Source organism: Leucoraja erinacea, chromosome 20 (assembly GCF_028641065.1).
Source record: "Leucoraja erinacea ecotype New England chromosome 20, Leri_hhj_1, whole genome shotgun sequence".
Taxonomy (NCBI): domain Eukaryota; kingdom Metazoa; phylum Chordata; class Chondrichthyes; order Rajiformes; family Rajidae; genus Leucoraja; species Leucoraja erinaceus.
The window spans coordinates 15,389,024-15,413,484 of record NC_073396.1 but is presented as its reverse complement, the minus strand read 5'-3'; the positions used below and the strand labels follow the sequence as shown (position 1 = coordinate 15,413,484).

At 44.6% G+C, this 24,461-nt stretch overlaps 1 protein-coding gene across 1 annotated transcript in view; it reads left to right on the top strand.

The window, feature by feature from the left end:
- The window catches only part of micall2a (mical-like 2a), a 73,661-nt gene extending 50,436 nt beyond the window's left edge, over window positions 1–23,225 (top strand). Inside the window, exons 8-15 of the mRNA XM_055651338.1 lie at window positions 5,300–5,811; window positions 10,198–10,286; window positions 11,172–11,298; window positions 14,488–14,578; window positions 15,323–15,396; window positions 15,774–15,888; window positions 20,568–20,614; window positions 21,081–23,225. Coding sequence (XP_055507313.1) covers window positions 5,300–5,811; window positions 10,198–10,286; window positions 11,172–11,298; window positions 14,488–14,578; window positions 15,323–15,396; window positions 15,774–15,888; window positions 20,568–20,614; window positions 21,081–21,172 — 1,147 coding nt within the window. The 3' untranslated portion in view covers window positions 21,173–23,225. The remainder of the gene's footprint in view (window positions 1–5,299; window positions 5,812–10,197; window positions 10,287–11,171; window positions 11,299–14,487; window positions 14,579–15,322; window positions 15,397–15,773; window positions 15,889–20,567; window positions 20,615–21,080) is intronic.
- The last annotated feature ends 1,236 nt before the right edge of the window (window positions 23,226–24,461 follow it).

Here is a 24,461-nt window from a genome sequence, read left to right as displayed (position 1 = left end):
TCATATAGATAGGGTGGTAAAGAAAGCTTTTGGTATGCTAGCCTTTATAAATCAGAGCATTGAGTATAGAAGCTGGGATGTAATGTTAAAATTGTACAAGGCATTGGTGAGACCAAATCTGGAGTATGGTGTACAATTTTGGTCGCCCAATTATAGGAAGGATGTCAACAAAATAGAGAGAGTACAGAGGAGATTTACTAGAATGTTGCCTGGGTTTCAACAACTAAGTTACAGAGATAGGTTGAATAAGTTAGGTCTTTATTCTCTGGAGCGCAGAAGGTTAAGGGGGGACCTGATAGAGGTCTTTAAAATGATGAGAGGGATAGACAGAGTTGATGTGGACAAGCTTTTCCCTTTGAGAATAGGGAAGATTCAAACAAAAGGACATGACTTCAGAATGAAGGGACAGAAGTTTAGGGGTAATATGAGGGGGAACTTCTTTACGCAGAGAGTGGTGGCAGTGTGGAATGAGCTCCCAGTGGAAGTGGTGGAGGCAGGTTCATTGGTATCATTTAAAAATAAATTGGATAGGCATATGGATGAGAAGGGAATGGAGGGTTATGGTATGAGTGTAGGCAGGTGGGACTAAGGGGAAAAAAAATTTGTTCGGCATGGATTTGTAGGGCCGAGATGGCCTGTTTCCGTGCTGTAATTGTTATATGGTTATATGGTTATGGTTATATGGTTATAAGCTTACGTTAATGAGTGGGGATTGCTACTTGGTGCAGACTTGGTGGGCCGAAGGGCCCGAGTGCGCGCTGTATCTCTAAACTAAACAAAAAAACCCCACGCAGGTCACGGGGAGAACGTAAAAATTCCTACAAACACCACCTGGAGTCGGGATCGAACTCGGGTCCCTGATGTTGTAAGGCAGCAACTCTAACACCATGCCACCCTTAAGGGGCTTGAGAGGGGAAAGATGGTGGTGATGGGGGTAAACTTTAATAAGGTGAGAGGGGGAAATGTTGAGGTGAGAAGAGACAGATTTAATAAAGGGAGAAGGGAAAGATTTAATAGGAACTTGCGGGGCAACTTGTTCACACCGAGGATGATATGTTTATGGAATGAGCTGCCAGAGGAAGTAACAATATCAAAGTGTAAAATATATTGTCAGGAATATGGATAGGAAAAGTTGAGAGGAATCTTGGTCAAAGACAGACAATCTGACTAGCGTATATCTTGGTCAACATGGACGAGTTGGGCCGAAGGGCCAGCAAACATGCTGTATGAGTCTTTAAGAGTCCCAACCTAAAACATTGACTGTCCATTTCACTCCACAGTTCGAGCCAGACCAGCTGAGTTCCTCCAGACAGTTTGTTTATTGCTTACGATTCCAGCATTGCAGTCTTTTGTGTCTCTGAATCATGTTATTTGGTGTGTAGATTGTTTACAACGGGACTAGGGTCACATTTTCATGTGTTAGAAGCATAGTGAACACTAGAATGGAACCGTTTCCATGGCCCTCCATTCTTTGCGGTGGTAATGGGTAAAGGGTTACCGCACAGTTCCCTCTTTGTTTGTACTCTGTTATTACAGAGGAGGCTGCCAGGGGTAATCAGGAGGCTTCAAAAGCATGTCTGCCTTTTCCCCAGAGTTGAACCTCATTCCTTGACTTATTCTGTCTTTGCCGTCTGTTGGAGGCTCGGTGGAGGTCCTGTGGGATGTGCTCCACTTGCTGCAACTATGGGACGGGCATTAGGTGAGGGCAGGCTGCCTTTGGACTCACAAGAATAGAGGGGATAATGACCATACAGTCATTGCCACAAATCCCTTCATGGACCCACCTTATCACCAACCTATGTTTTGCCATGGGCAAAGATGCAAGAGTGCAAATCCAACAGAGAGGCTCTCTTCCTGATCTTCCCGCCCAGATCAAGTCCACCTTATCCTAATCTTATGCAAGGCTAATTAGTGATAACTTCATTGCCAGTAAGGTTCAAAGGTTCATTTATTGTCACATACACCAATTGGTGTAGTGAAATTCAAGTTGCCATTGCAGCACATTAATAAGAATCCAACATAACATTATAAAGAATTTAACATAAAACATAAAAACATCCCCCCACAATGGTTCCCACTGTGAGGGAAGGCACAAAGTCCAGTCCCCATCCCCTTGTCCACCCATAGTCGGGCCTATTCAGGCCTCCGCAGTCGCTGCTACGGGGCCCGATGTTTCAGGTCCTTCTCGCCGGATGATGGTGCTCCGGTGTCAGAGAACCCTCTCAGCGGCTTGGGATGCCTGGAGTGGCGGCTTCCTTTCCGGAGACCGCGGCTTCCGAAGCCGACACGCCGCACTAGACGGAGCTCGGCGAGAGATCCCAGGCTCCCGATGTTAAAGTCAGCGCCGCCGCCCGCGGCTGGCTGCTCTACAGACCCGCAGCATCACGATGTTTCATCGGCGCTCTCAGCATTCCAGAGATCCAACGCGGCGACCCGGGCAAGGCATCGTCCGCGGCGATAGCGCTCCAGCGCTGTGCCGCTGCCGAAACCGTGGTTCTGGCCCCCTCAGGAAAGGCCGCTCCAGACCCGATGGCAGGCCGCGAGCACGGGTCGAAGACTGCACTTATAAGGAATTCTAGGCAAATCCAGAATCTGGATCCCTGGGGAAAAAGTGCTGTGATTATCGGCCTCTGTATGTAGAGAGGGTGAATGGACTCGACCTGTATTCCCGCCAGCTTAGAAAACTGAGAGGTGAACTAATTGAAATGTACAGGTCCGCCACCTTGAATCAGGACAAAATTACAAGGGCGCACTTGAAATCCCTCCTGAACGTGGCCACGAAAAGTGCGTAGGAAGGAACTGCAAATGCTGGCTTAAAAAACGAAAATAGACACGAAAAGCTGAAGTAACTCAGCGGGACAGGCAGCATCTCTGGAGTGAAGGAATGGGCGACTTTTCGGGTCAAAATCGTTCTTCAGACTGATTAGGGATAAGGGAAACAAGACATATAGACGACGATGATGTAGAGAGATAAAGAACAATGATATGCAAAGAAGTAACGAAAAGTAGCGGAAACTGTCTCGCCACAAAATGTCGACAAAATCTTCTCCCTCCACAGAAGTTGCTTGACCTGGTGAATTCCCCCAGCAGGTTGTTGCTCCAAATTCTGTCAACTATATTCTTTTATGTCCTTATGGTCTCAGAGTAAAGAGCAGGGACATTTAGGATTGAATGTGGAGATTTTTCGGGAGGTGGTGTATAATTACAGGATGGATGATAGGAACAAAATGATTCCATGGTGAAACCCTCGCGTTTCACTTACTGTTATTTCATACATAGAAACATAGACATATAAAATAGGTGCAGGAGTAGGCCATTCGGCCATTCAATATGGTCATGGCTGATCATCCAACTCGGTATCCTGTACCTACCTTCTCTCCATACCCCCCTGATCCCTTTAGCCACAAGGGCCACATCTAACTCCCTCTTAAATATAGCCAAAGAACTGGCCTCAACTACCTTCTGTGGCAGAGAATTCCAGAGATTCACCACTCTCTGTGTGAAAACCACTCTCTGTGTTGGCACCCTCAGAGCGGATAGCACTTCCTAGCTCAACAATACCCTGGCACTCTTCAGTGAAGTCGGCAGCCTACAGGCTAAGAACGAGCTGAGTCACATTGGTCCATTGTCGATGCTGCTTTCAAGCATTTCTAGTTTCACGCTAACGATGTGAACTGTTCCTCGCTGTTTGCCTCTTGGTGGCAGCTTTCCCAACACTCTTACAACGTGACCTGTTGCTACAGCCAGACTGTTGGAAAGTAATTTATTTTCAGTGGGTAGCAACTAGAGTTGGCTGCAGTGAATGATACACCAAATCCAGGATCTCTGGGTTTAATGTTATACTATATTATAATAACATTCAAAAATAGCTCAGTGGGTCGAGATCCATATTGACCATAATTTGCTTGTATAGGTTTCCCTATTTTGGGCTTAATACCTGTGTACGAGGGTATGTTGATTTATAGATTTCTAGTGTGTAAGAAGGAACTGCAGATGCTGGAAAATCGAAGGTACACAAAAATGCTGGAGAAACTCAGCGGGTGCAGCAGCGAAGGAAATAGGCAACGTTTCGGGCCGAAACCCTAAGGGGTTTCGGCCCGAAACGTTGCCTATTTCCTTCACTCCATAGATGCTGCTGCACCGCTGAGTTTCTCCAGCATTTTTGTGTACCTATAGATTTATAGTGTTGTGCAACATGGAGAAAGGCCATTCGGCCCAGCTTGTCCATGCCAACCAAAGTGCCTATCTTTGTTAATCCCATTTGCATGCTTTTGGCCCATTTCCCTCTGAACAGCTGCACATCATATACCTGATCAAATGTCTTTGAGATGTTCTTAGTGTACTCGCCTCTCCCATCTCCTCTGGCAGCTTGTTCCATGTACTCAGCATCCTCCTCTGTGTGAAAAAACATTCTGCTCCGATTCCATTTACATCTTTTCCCTCTCGCCTTAAACCTACACTCTCTCATTTCAGATTCCCCACCCTAAGAGAACATAGATAAGAGTACAGCATGAGGAACAGGCCTTTCAGCCCATGATGACTTTGCTGAGCACAATGCCAAATCAGATCCATCCCTTCTGCTTGCACGTGATCTGTATCTCCCCATTTTCTGCATGTTCATGTGCCTTACGAAAATCCTCTTAAATACATGCCAGAGACCCAAGTTCAATCCTAAATTAGGACGCTGTCTGTGTGGAGTTTGCACGCTCTTCCTCTGCCCCTGCGAGTTTCAGAGGGTGCTCTGGTTTCCTTCCACACGTCAAAGATCCACGGGTTGGTCGGTTAATTGCCTTCAGTAAATTGCTCCCATTGTGTTGGGATAGGGGTAGAATTTGGAGTGAGTTGAAGGAAATGTGTGGAGAATAAAATAGTATTATTGTAGGATGTGTGAATGGATGGTGATGGCAGATGTGGACTCAGTGGGTTGAAGAGCCTATTTTCCGTTCTGTATCTCTTTGAGACTCTGTGTGTTGATGTGTTGGAGTGGAAACTCGAATTCCTCACTCCAAAGACTCGTGAGACTCGTTATTGATCAAAACTGAGATGTATGCTTTGTAAAGCCAAGATGTTAATAAATATAATATTCAAAATGTGCTCAGTAGAGTTGAGTTAGATATTGACCATGATTTGATTGTATGGGTCGGCAACAAAAGCTTTTCACTATGATATTAATCTAATGTCTAATGACTAATGAATGAGCAGACATGTTTTGTTCATTCCTAAGGGCATTGGATAAAAGGCTGTTCTGTGTGAAATTAATAGATTTAAGATTGAAAATGATTATTTTCTGTTTTTTTAGCCTTGGACCCTCAGATGTTAAGCAAGTTCACAGTTCATCTGTAAACTGGGACATAAAGAAGCCAGCAGAATCCGGCAATGCGTTGAGTACTCCCAGCTCACTCAAGACCACAACCAGCAATATTTGGACTTCAGATGCAACTCTGGGGAACACCAGCGCAGGTGGTGGGAAGACCGTTGAGGTGACTTTCTCTCTCCAAGTCCCAGATAACGTCTCAATCTCCACATCCCCTGCCTCTCCCAGCAAGGGATCAGGTCCAAAGGTTGGGTCTTCCCAGTCAACACAGGAGAAGAAAGTACTCAAACCAGGACCACAGCTGTTGGCTGGAGTAAAGGATCCCTTCTGGTCTCCCAATGCCTCTGACAAAGACAGCAGCAAAGTGAAGCCCTCTGAGAAGGAGGGAAGTGGCGCTCAAACTCCAGGGATCGGACATCGTTCAGCCTTGGATCGGGTAACAGAGGAGCCTGTCGGCAAGCAGAGCTGGGTCCAAGGCAAATCAAGCATAGCGACAGGTCAGTGTGTCCCTGTAGACAATTCCACTGCTAGCAACCCCACCTCTTCATTCTCCCAGCAATAACTCAACTTCCATTTTGCAATAACCGATCATAGAAAGTCATTTTAATTACAATACTAATCTGTGCATGAAAATTGATATATTTTTAATAATGTTTTGCTAAAGCAAAATGTCTGTACTTCTGATCTTCAATAAGAAAATCATTGGGAATGTTATTAACAAATGTAATTTTCAGACTTGAACCCCCCTTTCAGTGAATGCAGTTCAGTTTTATAGAGGACGTTTATATTGTAATTAAGCGATTATAATTAGGCTACATATTTAACTTAAAGCAATGTTCTGCTCCTGGATTAGAGGAAAATTAGCAGGGGCCTGATTGCTCTTGTGTTATGACTATTGTTAAATGAGAATCAATTTGAACATTTGGTTTCCAAGGAAACCGCAGTATCAGAGAATTTCTTCGGCAGCCGCAACAACATGCATTTACAGTATATAATGCCTTCAGCATGGCGTACCTTTCCGAGACTGACAGCAATTTTTGTCATCCAAATTTTGATAATTAGCTACCAATAGAGACAGAAGAGAACAGCTGACCAAGGCCAGGGTAAAAAAGAATGGGTTTAAGGATTGTGGTGGGGGTAGTGCAGTGGTTAAGTTATTCGACAGATTGATAGTTAGTCTGGAGATATGAGTTCGATCCCCATCACGGCAACTGGGGAATTCAAATTCAATTATATTATATTATTAAATAAATCTGGATTTGCATCGGACTTTGAAATTCAATCAAAGATTTACCGGGTTTACATTAAAAAAAAACATTTGACTCATTAATATTCTGCCGCAATGAAGGAAATGTGGCACCTTCTCCGAGTCTGGTCTGTATGTAACTCCAGACGCACCGAAGGTTTAGTTTAGAGATACAGCACAGAAACAGGCCCTTCGGCCCACGGAATCTGCGCCCACCAGCGGTCCTGTACACAAGCACTCTCCGACACACTAGGGGCGATTTTACATCTTATTTTTTAACATAGTTAGGACATTCTCTCCAACCTATTTCCATGTCATTGGCAAACTTAGGCAACCTACACCCTGACCTTCCTCCAAATCATTAATATTGATAATAAATAATTGGGGGGAGGGGCAAGAACTGATTCTTGAGAGTTCAAGCGATACATCCACCTGAGCTGAAAAAGAACCATTTACATTGACTCTTAGCCTTCCATATGAGCAGCGTGTTCCCAAGTTCTTAACTTGTGCACCAGCCTTTTATGTGTCACATTAGCAAAGAGAGTCAAAGATTGTTGGGATGGAATTCCATCGGTTGGAGCCCAGGCGATGGGAGGCGGGGGCCACTTTCGAGGTGGGGGCCCAATATTGGTGTGAGTTAAGATCAGTGTGGGACACTGTAACAATCCTGCATTTATTGCATGCGCAGATATGCAGCATGTATTGCACATTCCGTTTTGTCAAAAAAGAAGCAGCAACCCCACTCAGGTGAGGTCCTGCCATTAATGGAAAAATAAATGGCGTCACTTTTACATGTGAAAGCAAGAGGTGCATCTGGTGCCTCTGAATGTGGTGGTAAAACGTTGGCGATTATTTCTAGGTTGATTTGCTCTTAATTATCCACCATTCAGGAATTCAGATCAGCACGGTGGAGTAGGGGTTAGAGTCTCACATCTTCGAAGACCCAGGTTCAATCTTGACCTGGGGTGCTGGCCGTGTGGAGTTTGTTCATTCACCTCTGTGACCGTGTGGTTTCCCCGAGGTACTCGTTTCCTGCCACAACCCACAGACGTGCAGGTTGGCTGTTTAGTTGGCCATCATCAACTGTTCTGAATATGTTGGTGCCTGGGAAGAGAATCTTGGAAGGGTGGAGAGACAATGGACATTTAACAGGGAAATATGTTGTAGAATGGGATTTATCAGATTGCTCTAAGGGCCAGCGGAGCCTCGTTAGATGAAATCCCCTCTAGAATCAGAGAGTTATTGAGTCGTATTGCACAAAAACACCGGCCCACCATGACTATACCAGCCATTGATCACTTAATCACATGTCCCAGCACTTGCTCCCTAGTTTTCTATGCCCTGGTGATTTTTGACTATTCAGATATATTTTTAAATGTTGTGAGAGTACCTAGCTCTACCATCTACAGGCATTGCACTCCAGGTTTCAGGCACCAGGCACACTCAAAACTGATTATTCCTTATCTTAACCCTATGCCCTCTGGTCTCAGACACTTCCATTATGGGAAAAAGTTCCTTATTACCTACCATATCTATGCTTCAAATAATTTTGTATACCTCTATCAGGTCCCCTGTCAGCCTCCTCCGCTCCATGAAAACAACCCCAGTCCATTCTCATAACTGAAAGACTTTATTGCAGGCAACATCTTGGTGAATCTTCTGTGCAATTTCTCCAGCTTAATCATGTCCTTCCTATAGTGCATGACCAGAACTGCACAAATGTGGCTTAACCAATGTTTCATAAAGTTATACTAAAACTTCCCTGATCTTATACCCCAAGCTCGAAGGTGAGCATCTTGTAAGTTTTCTTCACCACTCTATCTACCTGCATTGCCACCATCAGTGATCTTTGGACTAAAGCAGTTCCTTCCTCATTACTTCATAGTGCCCTCCCATTCTTGATATATTCCATAACCTCATTAGCCCTCCCAAAATGCAATTCCTCATAATCAACAAAATAATATTACCACCATTGCCCTGCCTAGCCTACCACCATCGTCCAACTAAGACTTCACTCACAACGACATGACCAATTATCATATCACCTGCACACCCACTAATCATGCCTGCCACATTCAGATCTAAGTTATTAACGTATGTGATAAGCAACAAGTGTCAACATGTGGGAAACGTGGAAGACAATACACAGAGCTTTGTGAATCCAATTTGCTTCTGGAACGCTCCCACCAACAGTGCTGTGGTGAATGACTAAATAATGAACCAGGGTGTGGGAGCAGAGGCTACAATAATGTGCTCATCCAACCTACACCACTTCCACATGAGGCTGTGGCAACTGAGTAATTCCAAGAGCCACACTAGAAATGTTGACTCACATGGGTGATTCCCAACACAATGGGAGCATTTGTAATGGCATTGGTTTATTACCATCACGTGACAGTTTTCACTGTAAACTGTGGCTGAGCTGGTTTTGAGGTACACTAAACCTGCATGGGCCTTGTACCTTCGTGTTTACTATCACCTTTGCACTTCAGTTAAATCGCATTCTCTGAGATGACTGAATCAGCATCTGGCTTGTGTGGAAAATAAATGTTGGGACAGGTCTCCTGCTTTACCAAATAGTCAACCTTCCCATCAGCTGTGGTTATAGATGGAGCCCCATTTTAGCATCCTATCTGTAAGACTGCACCTCCAACAGCACTTCACTCCTCCATGACGCTTGTAGGAATGTTTAGTGTTGCAAAGGTCATAGTGATTGGAGCAGAATTAGGCTATTTGGCGCATCAAGTCTACTCCATCATTCAATCATGGCTGATCTAAGTCTCCCTCCTAACCCCTATTCTTCTGCCTTTTCCCCATAACCCCTGACACCTGTACAAACCAAGAATCTATCTATCTCTGCCTTAAAAATATTCAAACGCTTGGCCTCCACAGCCTTCTGTGGCAAATAATTCCACAGATTCACCACACTCTGACTAAAGAAATTCCTCCTCATCTCCTTCCTGAAGGAACGCCCTTTAATTCTGAGGCTGTGACCTAGACTATCTCACTAGTGGAAACATCCTCTCCACATCCACTCTATCCAAACACTATTTGGTATTCTTCTAAACTCCAGCGAGTACAGGCCCAGTGCTGTCAAACGCTCATCACTCGTTAACTTACTTATTCCTCAGATCATTTTTGGAAACGTCCTTTGGACCCTCTCCTCAGCACATCCATCCTCAGATATGGTGCCCGAAAGTGCTCACAATACTCCAAATGCGGCCCGACCAGTGCCTTATAGAGCCTCAGCATTACATCCCTGTTTTTGTATTCTAGCCCTCTTGAAATAAATGGTAACATTGCGTTTGCCTTCTTTACTACCAATTCCACTTGGAAATTAATTTTTTGGGAATCCTGCACCAGCACTCCCAAGTCCCTTTGCACCTCTGATTTCTGGATTATCTTCCCATTTAGAAAATGATCTACGCCTTAATTCCTACTACCAAAATGCATGTCTCCACACGTTGCTACATTCCTTCTAGGCCCAGAAAAAAACATTCAATGGAATACATTTCTAGTAAATGTTGAAGTTGATGATTGGTTACGGCTTTCTCATTCATTTTGTCTTATGCCCTAAACTCTCTCAACCATCGATGACTAAATGTTTTGTCATTTGTATGTTGCTTTTATTTCACAGCAAGAGCGGATTTTTTTAAGAATAGTTATACGGATGAGAATGACAAGGAGAGCAACGACCCGGTCAAATCCACAGCACCTTCACAAGAGGTGAGCAATGGAGGCAATGTGAGAGGAGGCACATTGAGGAAAGGGTGTAAAGAGTAATAGCAGCAAAATGAGGTACAGGTGATACCAGCAGAGGCTGCAGAATTAGACAAATCTGCTGCTTAACATCTACGGCCTTACATTTGTACTGAACGTGCTGGCCTGTTAGTGAGAGGGCTGCTTGTATATGCATGTGTTCCTATGTGTATTTGTGTGTGTGTGTGTGTGTGTATGTAGAGCTTGGGTGTAAATCCATGTGTTTGTATACATGTATGGGAGTCTGTGCATTGTGTGTTTTGTGATGCTTGTGTGTGGTGTGTGTTGGCTGTGTGTAATATGTTTGAATGAGTGTGTGAGTGTGTGTGTGTGTATATATGTTCCTATGTAGATGGGCATTGGTGTAGATGTATAGAAAAGTGCAAGTGAGGACGTTGGGTTGTATTGAAGTGCCTTGCTGCGTAGGTGGGTGGATTTGTGAGTTGGCGTGAGGGTGTATGTGTTCCTAGTTGTGTGTTATTATTTATGTGTGTGGATGGATGGTCACGGCTACACAAATAAGTGTATATGTATGTATGGATATGTGTAACTCTGTAATTGTGTGAGCTGATTGAGACCCTGCAGCAGATCTAAATCTGACCCAAAACATCAACAATTGCTCTAGATTCCAGCATCTGCCGTCTCTGTGGCACCAAGGGACAGTTCCTCAATACTGCACTGAAGGTGACAGACTGGTATCTTCTGTTCCACTCTCTGAAGCCAGAAGCCAGGTGTTGAATGCACTGGCTTTGTCTAATGAGACAAGATGGCTGTGCACCAGTTCCCAAGAGAGTTCTGTTTGCCTGTCGCCCTGCTTGAAATTCAAACTATACTCCCTGTCATTCGTTGCAGGCTTCATCCAAACACCGCATATCCGAGGTGGAGATTCAAAGGGAATTACAGAGTCTTGGGAAAGAGCTGGATGCACTGGAACAGAAGGGGGTGGAGTTGGAGCCTCAGTTGCGGGACTGCGAAGGAGGTGCGTGACGGTGTGGCACTGGGTCTGGCCGGGGAGGGCAATGGGTTGGAGGGAAGGGCCTGACTTTGGAGATGCCCAGAGCTGCAACCTTTGGCCAGGAGTGGGGGATCTTAATTGGTTTGAGTTATGGAGAAAAGGGAAGATATGGACGGTACTGTAGGTGAAACAAGGATATGGCTGATCATCATCTAACTCGGGGATCCTAGTCTTTCTTGATTATGTACCCATCCTGCCCAGGTGCCTCTAACTGCAGGTTTTATGTTCAACTCCTGAGCAAGCAAGCATTATTACTTTGGTTTTTATTTGTTGTTTTGTTTGGCTCATCACTGTGAAAGCTGTGTTACACTTGGGCTTCTCAGTGTTCATAAGTGGAGCAGATTAAGCCATTTGCCCCATCAAGTCTACTCTGCCATTCAATCATGGCTGATCTATCTCTCCCTCCTAACCCCACTCTCCTGCCTTCTCCCCATAACCCCTGACACCCATACTAATTAAGAATCTATTTCTCTGCCTCAAAAATATCCATTGACTTGGCCTCCACAGCCTTCTGTGGCAATGTATTCCACACATTCACCACCCTCTGACAAAATAAATTCCTCCTCATCTTCCTAAAGGAATGTCCTTTAATTCTGAGGCTACAATCTGGTCATAAATTCTTCCACTAGTGGAAACATCCTTTCCACACCCATACTATCCTGGCCTTTCACCATTCGGTAATTTTCAATGAGGTTTCCCCCCCCTCCCCTCATCCTTCTAAACTCCAGCTACTAGAGGGCCAGTGCCGTTAAACACTGTCTCCCTTACTGATCTGGGTTTAAGACAAATCGGTGATGGCGAACTCTACTTATTGGTCTTGCCTTCTGCTACTCCCTTAGTTCACGAAGAGATGTTGGATCAAAATACTGCAAATGCTGGAAGTCCGAAACAAAAATCAAAGGGCACTAGAAATACCCAGCAGGTCAGGCAGCTTGTGCAGTGGTTTGGGATTTGCTTCCAGCTTTCCCTGCTTTTGTTGAGGTTCCAAAGTGAATGAAAAATTCCAGTGGCCCATGGTTGTTCTGCAGAGAGCACAGGGAGTGGGTGGAAACCAGGGGTTCAGTCCAGGGAGGGGGAATAGGGATTTTGTGATACAACTTGGTAGGTTGGGGGTGGGGTGGGGTTTCCAGGTTCAGTACTGGCATGAAGCTGGTATGTGGAAAAGTAGTGAAGGACGGTCTCAAAGGTGGCTTCAGCTAAGGTTGAGCTGAAGGTGCAAAGATACAGGGACTTTGTGGCCTCAGACCTGCTCTGGAGCTCCCTGTAAGCTCCAGACTCTTATACTCAATGTCCCAACTGATGAAGGTAGGGATACCATATCCTTTCTTTACCACACTTATCTACTTGTATTGCTACTTTCAGGGAACTATGTGCTTGGATCCCAAGATCCTTCTGTACATCAATGCGATGATGAATTCTGCCATTAACTGTACATTTTGTCCTAACAATTGACTTCCTAAAGGGCAACACTGCATACTTGCTTGGATTAAATTCTTGGATTAAATTCTAGGAGTAAATCTGCCATTTCTCATCCGATATCCCTTACTGATATTTTACTAAACCCTTTGACAGCCTTGTTCGTAATAATAATAATAATAATAATAATAATAACAACTTTATTTATAGAGCACTTTAAAACAACCACTGTTGCCACAAAGTGCTGTACATGACTAATCATGGACAAAAAATTATTACATGACAATAAAAACATTAAAAGAGAGTAAAAACAATAAAATTAAAAACATTAAAAGCACTAAAACAGGAGCAAAGTCTCAAGCAGGGTCAAAAGCCAAGGAATATAAATGTGTTTTAATACTGGTTTTGAAGATGGACAGTGAGGGGGCCTGTCTGATGTGCAACGGCAGAGTGTTCCATAGCGCTGGAGCAGCAACAGAGAAGGCTCTATCCCCTCTGAGCTTCCGCTTAGACCTCGGTACCTTCATGGTTTATGGTCCGGAACTCCCACAAAGTTTGTGTTGAATGCAAACTTACTAACCAACCCATCTATTCTACAATTATATTCAAGTCATTTGCATGAACGTATATCAAACGACAGAAGTCTCAGCACTGATCCCAGCGAAACACTGCTGGTCACAGACCTCCAACCAGACTAGCACCTTTCCACCACTATCTATTATGAATAACCCAGATCTGAATCCAAACTACTGTATCACCAAGGACCCTGTGCATCTTAATCTTCTGAATCAGCCTGCCATGAAGGACCTTGCCTAACAGCTTATGAAAGACCAAGTTAACAACATCCACTACTTTATCCTTGTCAATCTCCATCATCACCTCTACAAAAAAACTCAATCAAGTGTATACGACAAGTCGGCCCAGGACAAATCTATGCTGATTGTCTCTATTTAGCCTATTCTCTTCCAAATGTGAGTAAATTGGATCACTAAGAATCATTTCCAATAGCTAGCTGATTTGCATACCTCACGCGGGTCTCATGTCCTTCTCCATGGTGAATGCTGAAATAAAGTAATAACCTCTGAACCTTTGGCGTGATCACTTACCTGAAACTATCTATAGCTTTCTCTGCCTCCTGTATGATTCTCAGGCTGGTCGTCTTCTCCAGCCAATCCATGAGATGTGGAGGTGATGGAGGAGCTGCAGCTGGACACAATTTTTGCAGACATGGGTATCAGGGACACAAGACTGCTCCCTGATCTGACAGGAGACGCATACTACTCCAATGACTGGGATAACCGGCCCATTAATGCACACTTAAAATAAATCTACTTGACTTAAGGGGATGTAAATGTTAAAAACCTTACCTTCATCGAAGCCGTGTATTCGCCAAAGCCTGCACTTTGACCTTCCAGCAGCACTTTGACCTCAAATTAGTTCCTCTCAAAATGGCCACTCCAATATGGCCGCTCCACTACAGTCCAACTCTTATCAGATGCTAAGGCTTTCTGGCCTGATAAACAGAGGCTGGTGGAGAAAACTGTTCTGGTTCCTTGTCTTTCATGTATCAACACTATGAATGTGGGGCAACTGGCATTTTCCGGCCTCTTGGTTCGATTGTCAGGGTGTTAGAGCAGGAACACTGCATTTCCTGAGCATTGCAGGATGCTGGTTTTCAACTTCTACTTTAAAGAAAAACACTCAGCATTTCTTATCTTTACATTTTAAAAAAAATAGATGAAAGAGAAGATGAGTTGATGGTGGAGTGGTTCAAGCTGATCCATGAGAAGCAACTGCTGTTTAGGAGGGAGTCTGAGCTCGTTTACATGTAAGTAGAATCTGAGCAGGATGGACAACGTGGTTTCTGACATTCCCTCTCACCAAGCCCCTCTCCTTTAAGTTTCACCTTCCCCTCACTCTCTGACCCATTGCACACCCTGCTCTGACCCCCAACTCTCCATCCACCCTATTGTGAGGGATTGGCTAAGAAGATTGTTCTGAATCTGTGATGTAATCAATATGAAGTTCACATTTCCAGCCGCCAAGCCGCCAACTCTAGAATTAGGCTATTCGGCCCATCAAGTCTATTCAATCATGGCTGATCCATCTCTTTCTCCTAACCCCATTCTCCCCCTCCTTTTCCCCATAACCTCTGACACCTTATTGTTGCCAACTTTATTTAGCTCTCAAAAACCGTCTGTGTGAAATGGGAAAGCCCAGCTTCCTTCTTTATTCCTAAATCCTTATAATGGATCAATACATGAGAAGGCGACTCTCTCTTCAACTCTCCTGCTCAGTTAAGCACATCAGCATATCCTTATATTGCTTTCTCCCTTGTATACATCTCTGGTTTTCCTATAAATGCACCTTATCCATATCTCCCCTGGCTGCCCAGCTCTGCTGTGAACCATTTCATCAGTGCAAGCAGTTGGCATGATACCTCTTATTGTTTAGCCTGTCCTCCCCAAGGTACATTTCCAAGTGAAAAGTCTGAAGCCTTTGATTTTTCCTCTTAACTCTCACTCCTGAAACCCCAAAGATGTAATATCTCCACCTTTATATTTGTGGACAGATCAAAGCAACAGATTTTGGAGGATCGCCAGTGTCTGATCGACCAGGAACTACGAGTGTTGATGGCAAAAACAGGTGAGAGTCTAAATCCTAGATGGAAAGTGATCAATACCTCGTATCTGATTTGGAATCCTGTTGATTACCAACATACCACATTCTTCCAGTGAGGCTCAATATAGATTCACCTTCAATTCCAGATACAGCAAGGAATCCAAACCATGTACCTTAAACCCTGTTTCTTTACACAACATATGGTAGTTGTGGCTCTGATAATAACATCCACATCTCTTCCTAGCCTGCCTTCCCTTCTCCATTACCACTCCCTTGTCTTTGCAACATCATATATGTCCTGGCCTCCAAACAATGAGCAGTCATCTCCTTCCCTTTAAAATACTAATAATAGTGGGCAGGAGACCAAAAGCGTCTTGAGTTCCAATGTGTTTCTGTTGCAGAGGACAAGAAAACAGAAGAAGAAAAGGCCCATGAGGAGGAGCTGATGGAAGAGCTGCTGAAAACGGTGGAGGACAGGAATAACATAATCGACAGACTGGATGAGGATCGAGTGAGGTATGAGGTGGCCCAAAGCACTCACCCGGGGCAATATGCAAAGGGATTCCTGTATTTTCCTCAATGAATGCCAATGCAGCTCTTTGGCATATGGCTATCGTGCAGCTAGTCTGTTCCTTTGTAATTTGGAACTCCACCAATTCACATGTCCTCAGCAACAAAACCCCCCTGCCCCCCCCCCCCCCCTGCCCCCCCCCCCCCCCCCCCCCCCCCTCACCCCCCAAACTTGCGTCTTCTATAATTGCCTTGGGAGTTGCTTTGATCCAACATAGACTTTTTCCAACATTCAATTGCCTTTTGTTGAAAAGCCATGGGTGTTCAACCAGCTGACAAGAGAAAAAGGGCATTCTTGTCCATGGCATTGATGGATCCATCATGGGAAAGACAAGGATGAAGCAATTGTGCCAGAGGAGCCAGGTAGATAATCCATCATGGCTTCCTCTATGCCATCCAATCGTCAGGCAGTTCTACACACTTCATGTGATACCAATATAATAGATAGAGCAAAGCCAATGGACCAGAGAACATCCTGGCTGTAGTGTGTAGGAAGGAACTGCAGATGCAGGTTTAAACCGAAGATTGACACAAAAAGCTGGAATAACTCAGCGGGACAGGCAGCATCTCTGGGGAGAAGGAATGGGTGATGTTTCGGCTTGAGACCATTCTGAAGAGGGTCCTGAACCAACCACATTTCTGGCTGATTTATTTTAGTGCAGTTACTAATTTGACATTATCCGACAATGTAGAAAATTGCTCATTTCTTCCATAGTGTACAAACCAGGACAAATCCGATCCAAATTATTAATATCCCAGGAGCCCAATCTCAACCATCAAGAGAGTGTTTGAGATAATGTCAAGCGGCACTTTTTTTTTGAGTGCGTTCACTTGCTCACCAGTAACGTGCCTACTGGCTGGTGTAAACCCTCAGGAGAAGGAAGATGGTTGTGGTTGTAGCAGGTCAGTCACATGACCGTGCAGGAGTTCATCATGGCTGTATCCCAAGTTCCCACCATTTCCAGCAACTTCATCAATGACCTTCGCTCCATCATTATGCCAAATGTTCGTAGAAGACTGGACAATGTTCTATTCCATCCTCACCAAATGAAGCCTGCATGCAGCAAGATCGAGGCATCATTCAGACGTGGGCTGAAAGGTGGCAAGTGCCACAACATTGCCCAAATGTCAGCCAATTATGTCCCTAATTGTCCTTGAGAAAGTACTGGTGAGCTGGCCATTACTGAGCATCCTATCCAGAGCCAGCACACCATTGTTTCAGTTCCCCCCACCTGCAGAATTCTCCCGCAACACCTCGGGGGGTGAGAGGTGGTATGAATTTTGGTACAATAAGAGCTTGCATGTAGCAGCTTCAAGGCAACAAGACATCCAAAGATGAGGAGCATCTTCAAACAAAAACCGACGTCATCTTCCATACACTACTCGGTGCACTTCAATGAACACATTACAGGAGGAGAGAGGGGGGGGTAGGCTTGGAGAGGATTTCCAGGGCTTAGGGCTTTAGCAAATGGAGACAAAGGTGGGCTAAAGGGAATGGCCAGAGTAGAGGATTGCAGAACACTGATGATTACGTTAGTACTCCGGCTGAGGAACAGCCAGAGATGTCAAAAGATTGTGTGTCTATGGCTTCACCTTCTCCTCCATTCTCCCAGGACAAGCTAGATGCAGGAAAGATGGTCCCAATGTTGGGCGAGTCCAGAACCAGGGGCCACAGTCTTAGAATAAAGGGGAGGTCATTTAAGACTGAAGTGAGAAAAAACTTTTTCACCTAGAGAGTTGTGAATTTGTGGAATTCCTTGCCACAGAGGGCAGTGGAGGCCAAATCACTGCATGGATTTAAGATAGAGTTAGATAGAGCTTTTGGGGCTAGTGGAGTCAAGGGATATGGGGAGAAGGCAGGCACAGGTTTTTGATAGGGGACGATCAGCCATGATCACAATGAATGGCGGTGCTGGCTCGAAGGGCCGAATGGCCTCCTCCTGCACCTATTTTCTATGTTTCTAACACTCAGTGCATTGGATCAGTGACTCCTGATTGATAGTATATCACTCCATGGTCAGGACAACGGTGAACTGCATTACTGGGTGAAAGCTTCTCACCAGCAATGATGCCTGGGGGACTTGGATCCAGCACTGGACCCGTTCAAACTTGCGGCACCAGGAAACACTCTATGTCACTATTTGAGATCCTCGGAGAAAGCAGAAGAATGAATTTCGGTCGTTTGACTCGAATCTTGATGCCAACTTGGATACAGTTCACAGCGAACCACCTGGAGTTAAACATTACCAGTGCATTCGAGGTTGTGGAACATGTATGAGCATTAACTAAACTGTTGAAAGTACAGCATGTTGCGTTCGACTCTGCCGGCCAATCGTGAGGAGTGGAGGAGAAGCTCGGAGCATACCATCTGCCAGTCTGCCTTTGACATTGGCTGCCAGCCATCCTGGCAGCAACACTCAGTGTGGCCTGGAAGTGCACAGCTGATTTTAAATGCCGACTCGCTTGTGAAATACATTCTCAGCAGGTAACCTTCCCATGCTGTGCAACGGCTACACTGGGATGTCCATGCTGCCTAACTTGCCTGGTCTTCGCTCCTCTGCTCACTCATTGGCTTTACGGGTCAGCAATGTTTAAGACTTCAAGTGACCGAGGGTACAGTAGAGGGTGTAGAAAATGGTGGTGAATCTTTAGTCAGAGGCTGGTGAATCTGTGGAACTCTTTGCCACAGAAGGCTGTAGAGGCCAAGTCAGTGGATATTTTTAAATCTGATAAATTTGTTTAGTACAGATGTCAGAGGTTATGGGAAGAAGGCAGGGGAATGGGGTTATGAGGGAGAAATAGATCAGCCATGATTGAATGGCGGAAATACTTGATGGGCCGAATGGCCTAATTCTACTCCAATCACTTATGACCTTATGAAGCCACTTCCTTCTGATGCATGTTCACAATGCTTCACTAGAACATTATCAGAGTCTCTGAAGGAGATGTGATGGGTGAACTAAAACATTCGGTCGGAGGGTTACACCTTAAGTAGTGAAGGCAAGATTTGATGATGTCTGACTTTGTCCGCTGCCCGTGGAATTTGCCTGCCACAACGTTCCAGATGCTTCAGCATTTCTGGTTCTACTTCTTTTTCAAGATGGATTGATTAGTCAATTATTCCTGCCTGAGTGGTGTGAACCTGCCTCCTGGTTGTGATTGAAGGTATCTGGGAGGAAGAGAGAAGGCACTGTAAAACAAAACATGTCAACGCAAGGTTAGGTGCTCCTGCAGTGTTTTGGAGTCCATCTGAAGAATGCTGCAATGGATGGCAACATGAGGCCACATATGGTTAGTCTGTCCCAATCTCTACTGCTGGCAGAATCTTTCCCCTCAACTCTACAGTGACAAAAATAAGATGTTTACTTTCTGTTTAGCTAATATCTCAGATCGGCACAAAATCAATCAAGTCCTACTTTATTTCTTGGGGAGTTAATAGGCCACTGTATTTATGAACCACGTTACAACCTAATTTAACGCAAATATTGTACCATTAATATTTGGTTATCTCTGAGTTACTTGTTAGTGAAAGAGCCAAGCCATGCAAATCATAGGGAATGATCAGTTCAAAGTGGAAACTCCTTATGAAACTGGTTGACATTTCTTCCCACTTGACAGCCGTTTATGTAGGGGTTATTTAGTTACAGACTCAGACAGCATGGAATTGGAAAGAGTCCACTTGGCCACTCACATCCATGCTGACCAGTGGGTACCCATCTGTATTAATCTCAGTTTATGGCGTTGGGGCCATAGCCTTCAATACCTGGGCGGTTCAGGTGTTTATCTGGACACCGCAACACTGTTAACCACTCTAGCTTCAACCCCCTCTCTCAGGAAACACATTGCACGTACTCAAAACTCTCCGAATGAACATTGTCCCCCACGGATCTCCTTCCCCTAAATCGTTGCCCTCTACTTTAATCTGCCTTTGATGTGGGGAAAGGTTTCCTTTAGTGTATACAATGGAAAGATTAAAAGAGATGTGCATAGCACATTTTTTACACAGAAGGTGGTGGGTGCCTGGAATGTGCCTCCAGGGGTGGTGGTGGTGGAGGCAGCTATGATAGTGACATTTACAACAGAGGCCTCCCCGTGGCGATCCCTGGAAGCGACGATGCGAAGCACTCTGAGGCGTCGGGCGACAATTCTGTCAACATGTTGGACGACGACAGAAGACACATTGTGAGCTACATTGTATGCACACAAGCGGAGGATAGGCACATGGATATGCGGGGAATGTAGGAATATGGATCACAAGCAGGCAGACGCGACTGAATTGGCTATATTTATTATCTAGAACAGTCAATGGCCAATTTGTGGACAATTGATTCCTGCAGCTTAGAACATAAAACCAACTATCGGCTAAAATAAATTATTTTTATGCTAATGTGACGGAGGAGTGAAATATTTATTAGCTTTCTTATGGAGGAAGTCTGTCAATGAACGAGTTTTCCTGCTACCCACTTGCTTGTTCATTCTCATATTGTGAGGGAGAGTCCAAAGGAGTGTCTCCCACCAATATCACAGCTGATTCAAGAGAGTGGTGTCTGGGGCTGTACCAGCAGGGTGGGTGGACATGTTGCTTCCTGTGAACGGTCACCACCTTACACATGTTCTTATTGCAGAGAAATGGAAGAGGATCAGATGATGGAAGCTATGATTAACAAGATGGGTGAGGACCAACAAATTTTAATTGAAATTGTTCATTGAAATTGTTCAGAAGCTGAAATTCAGCTGCTTTTTAGATATGAGCTCAACTTACACATTTTTTGTGCCCCTTTCTTTCCATTTATCCCTCCTTCCCTTTTCCCTCTCGTCTCCTTTGCCCTCTCATGTCCATGTTTTGTCCTCTCATTCTCTCTCTCCTTGACCCTGTCCCTTTTTTTTTACCATTCCCCTTTGCCTCTTCCCTCTTTTCCCCTTACACTCTCCTCTTTCCTTCTTACGTTCCTCTGTCTCCCCCCTTCTCTCCTCTTTTGTCCTCTCTTTTTCCTTCCCCCTCCCCCCACACCTTCCTTCCTGCCTCACCTCATTCTTCCCTCTCTTTTCCTATTTCCCTTTCTCTTCATTTTCCTCATTCTGCCTCTCCCCCTCTCCTTTTCCCCCTCTATTACTGCCCCTTGTCTTCACCCTGCCAGACATCACCAAGGACACGGACTCTGACCTGAAGAAGAAAAAGCAATTCAGCCCCTTCAAGCTCGTGAAGTGGCTCGGTGGCAAGTCAAAGTGAACGGAGCAGTGCGCTGACACAAAGATGTCTTCATAAAACTGCCGTGTACCCGCTTCTCACTCTCAGTGCCCACATCCTGTTTATCAGATCAGAGAATCATACAGTAGGGAAAGCAGAACCTTTGGTCCACCATGTATGTACACTCTGTCCACGAGCTTCAGTCACTCATTTACACTAATCCCATTTTATTCTTCCCTCAACTCCAATCCCCTCCCACCCAGATTCTACCACTCATCTGCTACTTAATCTACCAACATTCACTTCTTTGAGATGTATGAGGAATAGAAGCACCTGGAAGAAACACACATGGTCACAGAGACATTGTGCAAATTCAACACATACAGCTCCATAGCTCAGGATTGAACCCAAGTCACTGGAGCTGTAAGAGGCTGCGACTGTACTGGCTATGTCACTGGGTCATATGACAGTCACTGAGCATTTGTAATTGACAAAAATCTATGTTGCAGTGTTCAAAACATTGTCCTCTGAGGCCCAACCAACATTGGGGCATTGAAAGACATTCAAGTAGATAAGAAGCAGTCGGGAGATGTTGTCTTGGATCCTCTCTGCTGATCGGTCCATTGGGTTAGTCATAAATGCCCAAAAGCGTTGGTATTGTAAGATGGGAGGGTTCTGATGCTCTAAATAAATGAGCAGTCCCTCTTTCCTCCCATTGATTTTCTACTATGTGTTCCACCACATCTTCAGACTGTTCTCCAAATACACCTGAGATGTACGTTTGCTACTGAGAATCAGAAACTCCCAGCTACAGGAAACTCTGGCGTGGTTGACATTTCTCCCTAACCCCTCCTTCTTAAGATGTGGCCAGCACCTTGCATCTCGTCAAAGTTGACTTTGAGCTTTGTGGCATCAGATCCTTGGTCAGTGGAGCCATTCAGCATGGTGGAACTGGACTTGCGGTGTGCTGGGGTTGAAGAGCTTTCTTTCAAACATCATTGGATCCCTTTGGTTCTGTAATTCCATTCAAGAGGAGGTCCCAGTAACCATGCGACCTACTGTGCACTGTGGCAAAGAGCGTGTGAAAGCAAAAGTGTCAGGCACACCTTCGCAATAGCTCTTCAGAATTTAATACCAGTAGTGATATGTTTGATGTTGAGCTTTGCCAGATTTTTTATGAGCTACATTGAGGATTATCTTATCCCTAGGCACCAGCACACGAAACAGGAGAGGACCTTTGATCCCGTTGATGTTAATTTGGTTGGAATGAGTCATTGAGTAAATAGGCTGCTTTGTATCGCTGGATTTCTGCAATTCTCTTTCAGTTCCTTTGTTTTTTAACCTTGGTGTATAATATCCTGTATTTCCTCTATTGTACTGCCCAAGAGGTATTCTGTATTAAGAAACATTCGCATTTGTATAGAACCTAAGACTACTTCAACATGTCCTAATATGCTTTGCAATCAGTGAAACATCTGGTTATTTTATTAAAGAGCCCAAATCTTGGCTGAAGAGAGAAGCTTTCACCAACAAACTACACAAAGTGAGAGAGGAGAGATCATTTCACGAAAGAATCCAAATGTTTTGGACCCAGATGGTTGGAATGAATGTCTGCCAACGGAGGGATGGAGGAGATCAGGGTTCGAGTGAGCAACCTGCAGGAGGAGCACAAACATTGCACAGTTGCGGGGCTGCAGGTGATTCCAAAGCCAGGGATGGGTCGAGCCAAGAGGGAATTGAATGTGCTATTCGTTGGAGATGGTCTACAACTAAATGGTGTGCGAGAGGGAATATAGTTGTTTGAGCCAAGCTTTAATTAGATGGGGGCAAGCTCATTCCAGGGGACCATGGCAGTTTATGGCCACGACGGCACGCGCTCGCTGTTGTGAGCATTGTGACAAGGGGGAAGAACCTGCTGGGATTAAATCCCCTGTGAGGAGAAGGGCTTGGTCGGGGCCAGTTGCTGCCAACCTTATGAGGGAGTAATAGGGCCACATCACTTAAGTGTCAGCATTGTGACTATGCAGATTAATTACTGAGAAAAGATTGTGGTTCATGACTGAGCATTACGCAAATAAATATATTTTCAAAATGATATTTTAACATTTTTGAAAAGGTATCGAACAAATAAATATCTTGCATATATTTTTTAATAATTTGCCTTTAACCACTAACTGCCATACTTTGTGTCCACGAACACTCCTGTTCTAATTACTTATTGATCCTCTGGTACAGATAAACTGTTCAGGGAATTTAGTTTAGTTTAGTTTATTATTGTCACGTGTACCAAGGCACAGTAAAAAGCTTTTTTTTTGGGTGTTATCCAGTCAGCGAAAGGACCATATATGATTACAATCGAGTCGTCCAGAGTGTCCAGATACAGGATAAAATGTAATGCAAGATAAAGAGAGTAAAGTCCAATAAAACATAGTCTGGGGGTCTCCAATGAGGTAGATAGTAGCTCAGGACCACCTGCTAGTTGGTGATAAGATGGTTCAGTTGCCCGATAACAGCTGGGAAGAAAACTGTGCCTGAATCTGGAGGTATGTTTTTTCACATTTTTGTACCTCTTGGGAGAGGGGAGAAGAGGGAGAGACCAGGGTGAGACTCGTCCTTGATTATGCCTGTGGCCTTGCTGAGACAGCATGAAATGTGGATGGAGTCAATGGAAGGGAGGTTGGTAGGCGTGATGGTCTGGGCTATGTCAACAACTCTCTGCAAATTCTTGTGGTCTTGGGTGGAGCTGCTCCCAAACCATGCAGTGATGCAGACCGGGCGCATATGTAGTAGTTGGTGACAGTTGTTGGGGACATGCTGAACTTCCTGAGGCTTCTAAGGAAGTAGAGGCATTTTTGAGCTTTCTTGCTCATTGCTTCGATATGGCTGGTCCAGTGCAAGTTACTGGTGGAATTGCTCTGTCACCACTGATCATTCAGGGTTCCCACATTAATCTGAAGCAAATTGTCTTCATCTTTGCATTAAACAATCAAATCCGGGCTGTCTTTTCAGAACTAAAACTGAATTCCAGAGTGGGCCTTTAAACTCAAAATAATGCCATGGATCTGAGCAACCCAAGCACACAGTCACAGGGTATCCCTTCCACTCCCAGTTTCTCCAAAGCAAAGTTAACAACTCTGGTTTATTTTCCCTTCACTGGCCTATAGTTGAACAAACTGAACGTTGTGGGAGTTTATGAGTCAGTCTTCCATCAATCATGTAACACGTTGAAACAATATCTGAAGGGCTACATGTCAGGTATGTTGTGTGAAATTGTTGAACTGTTGATAACACGACTATTGAATTGAGTTGGCAGAAACTAAACTGAATTTAT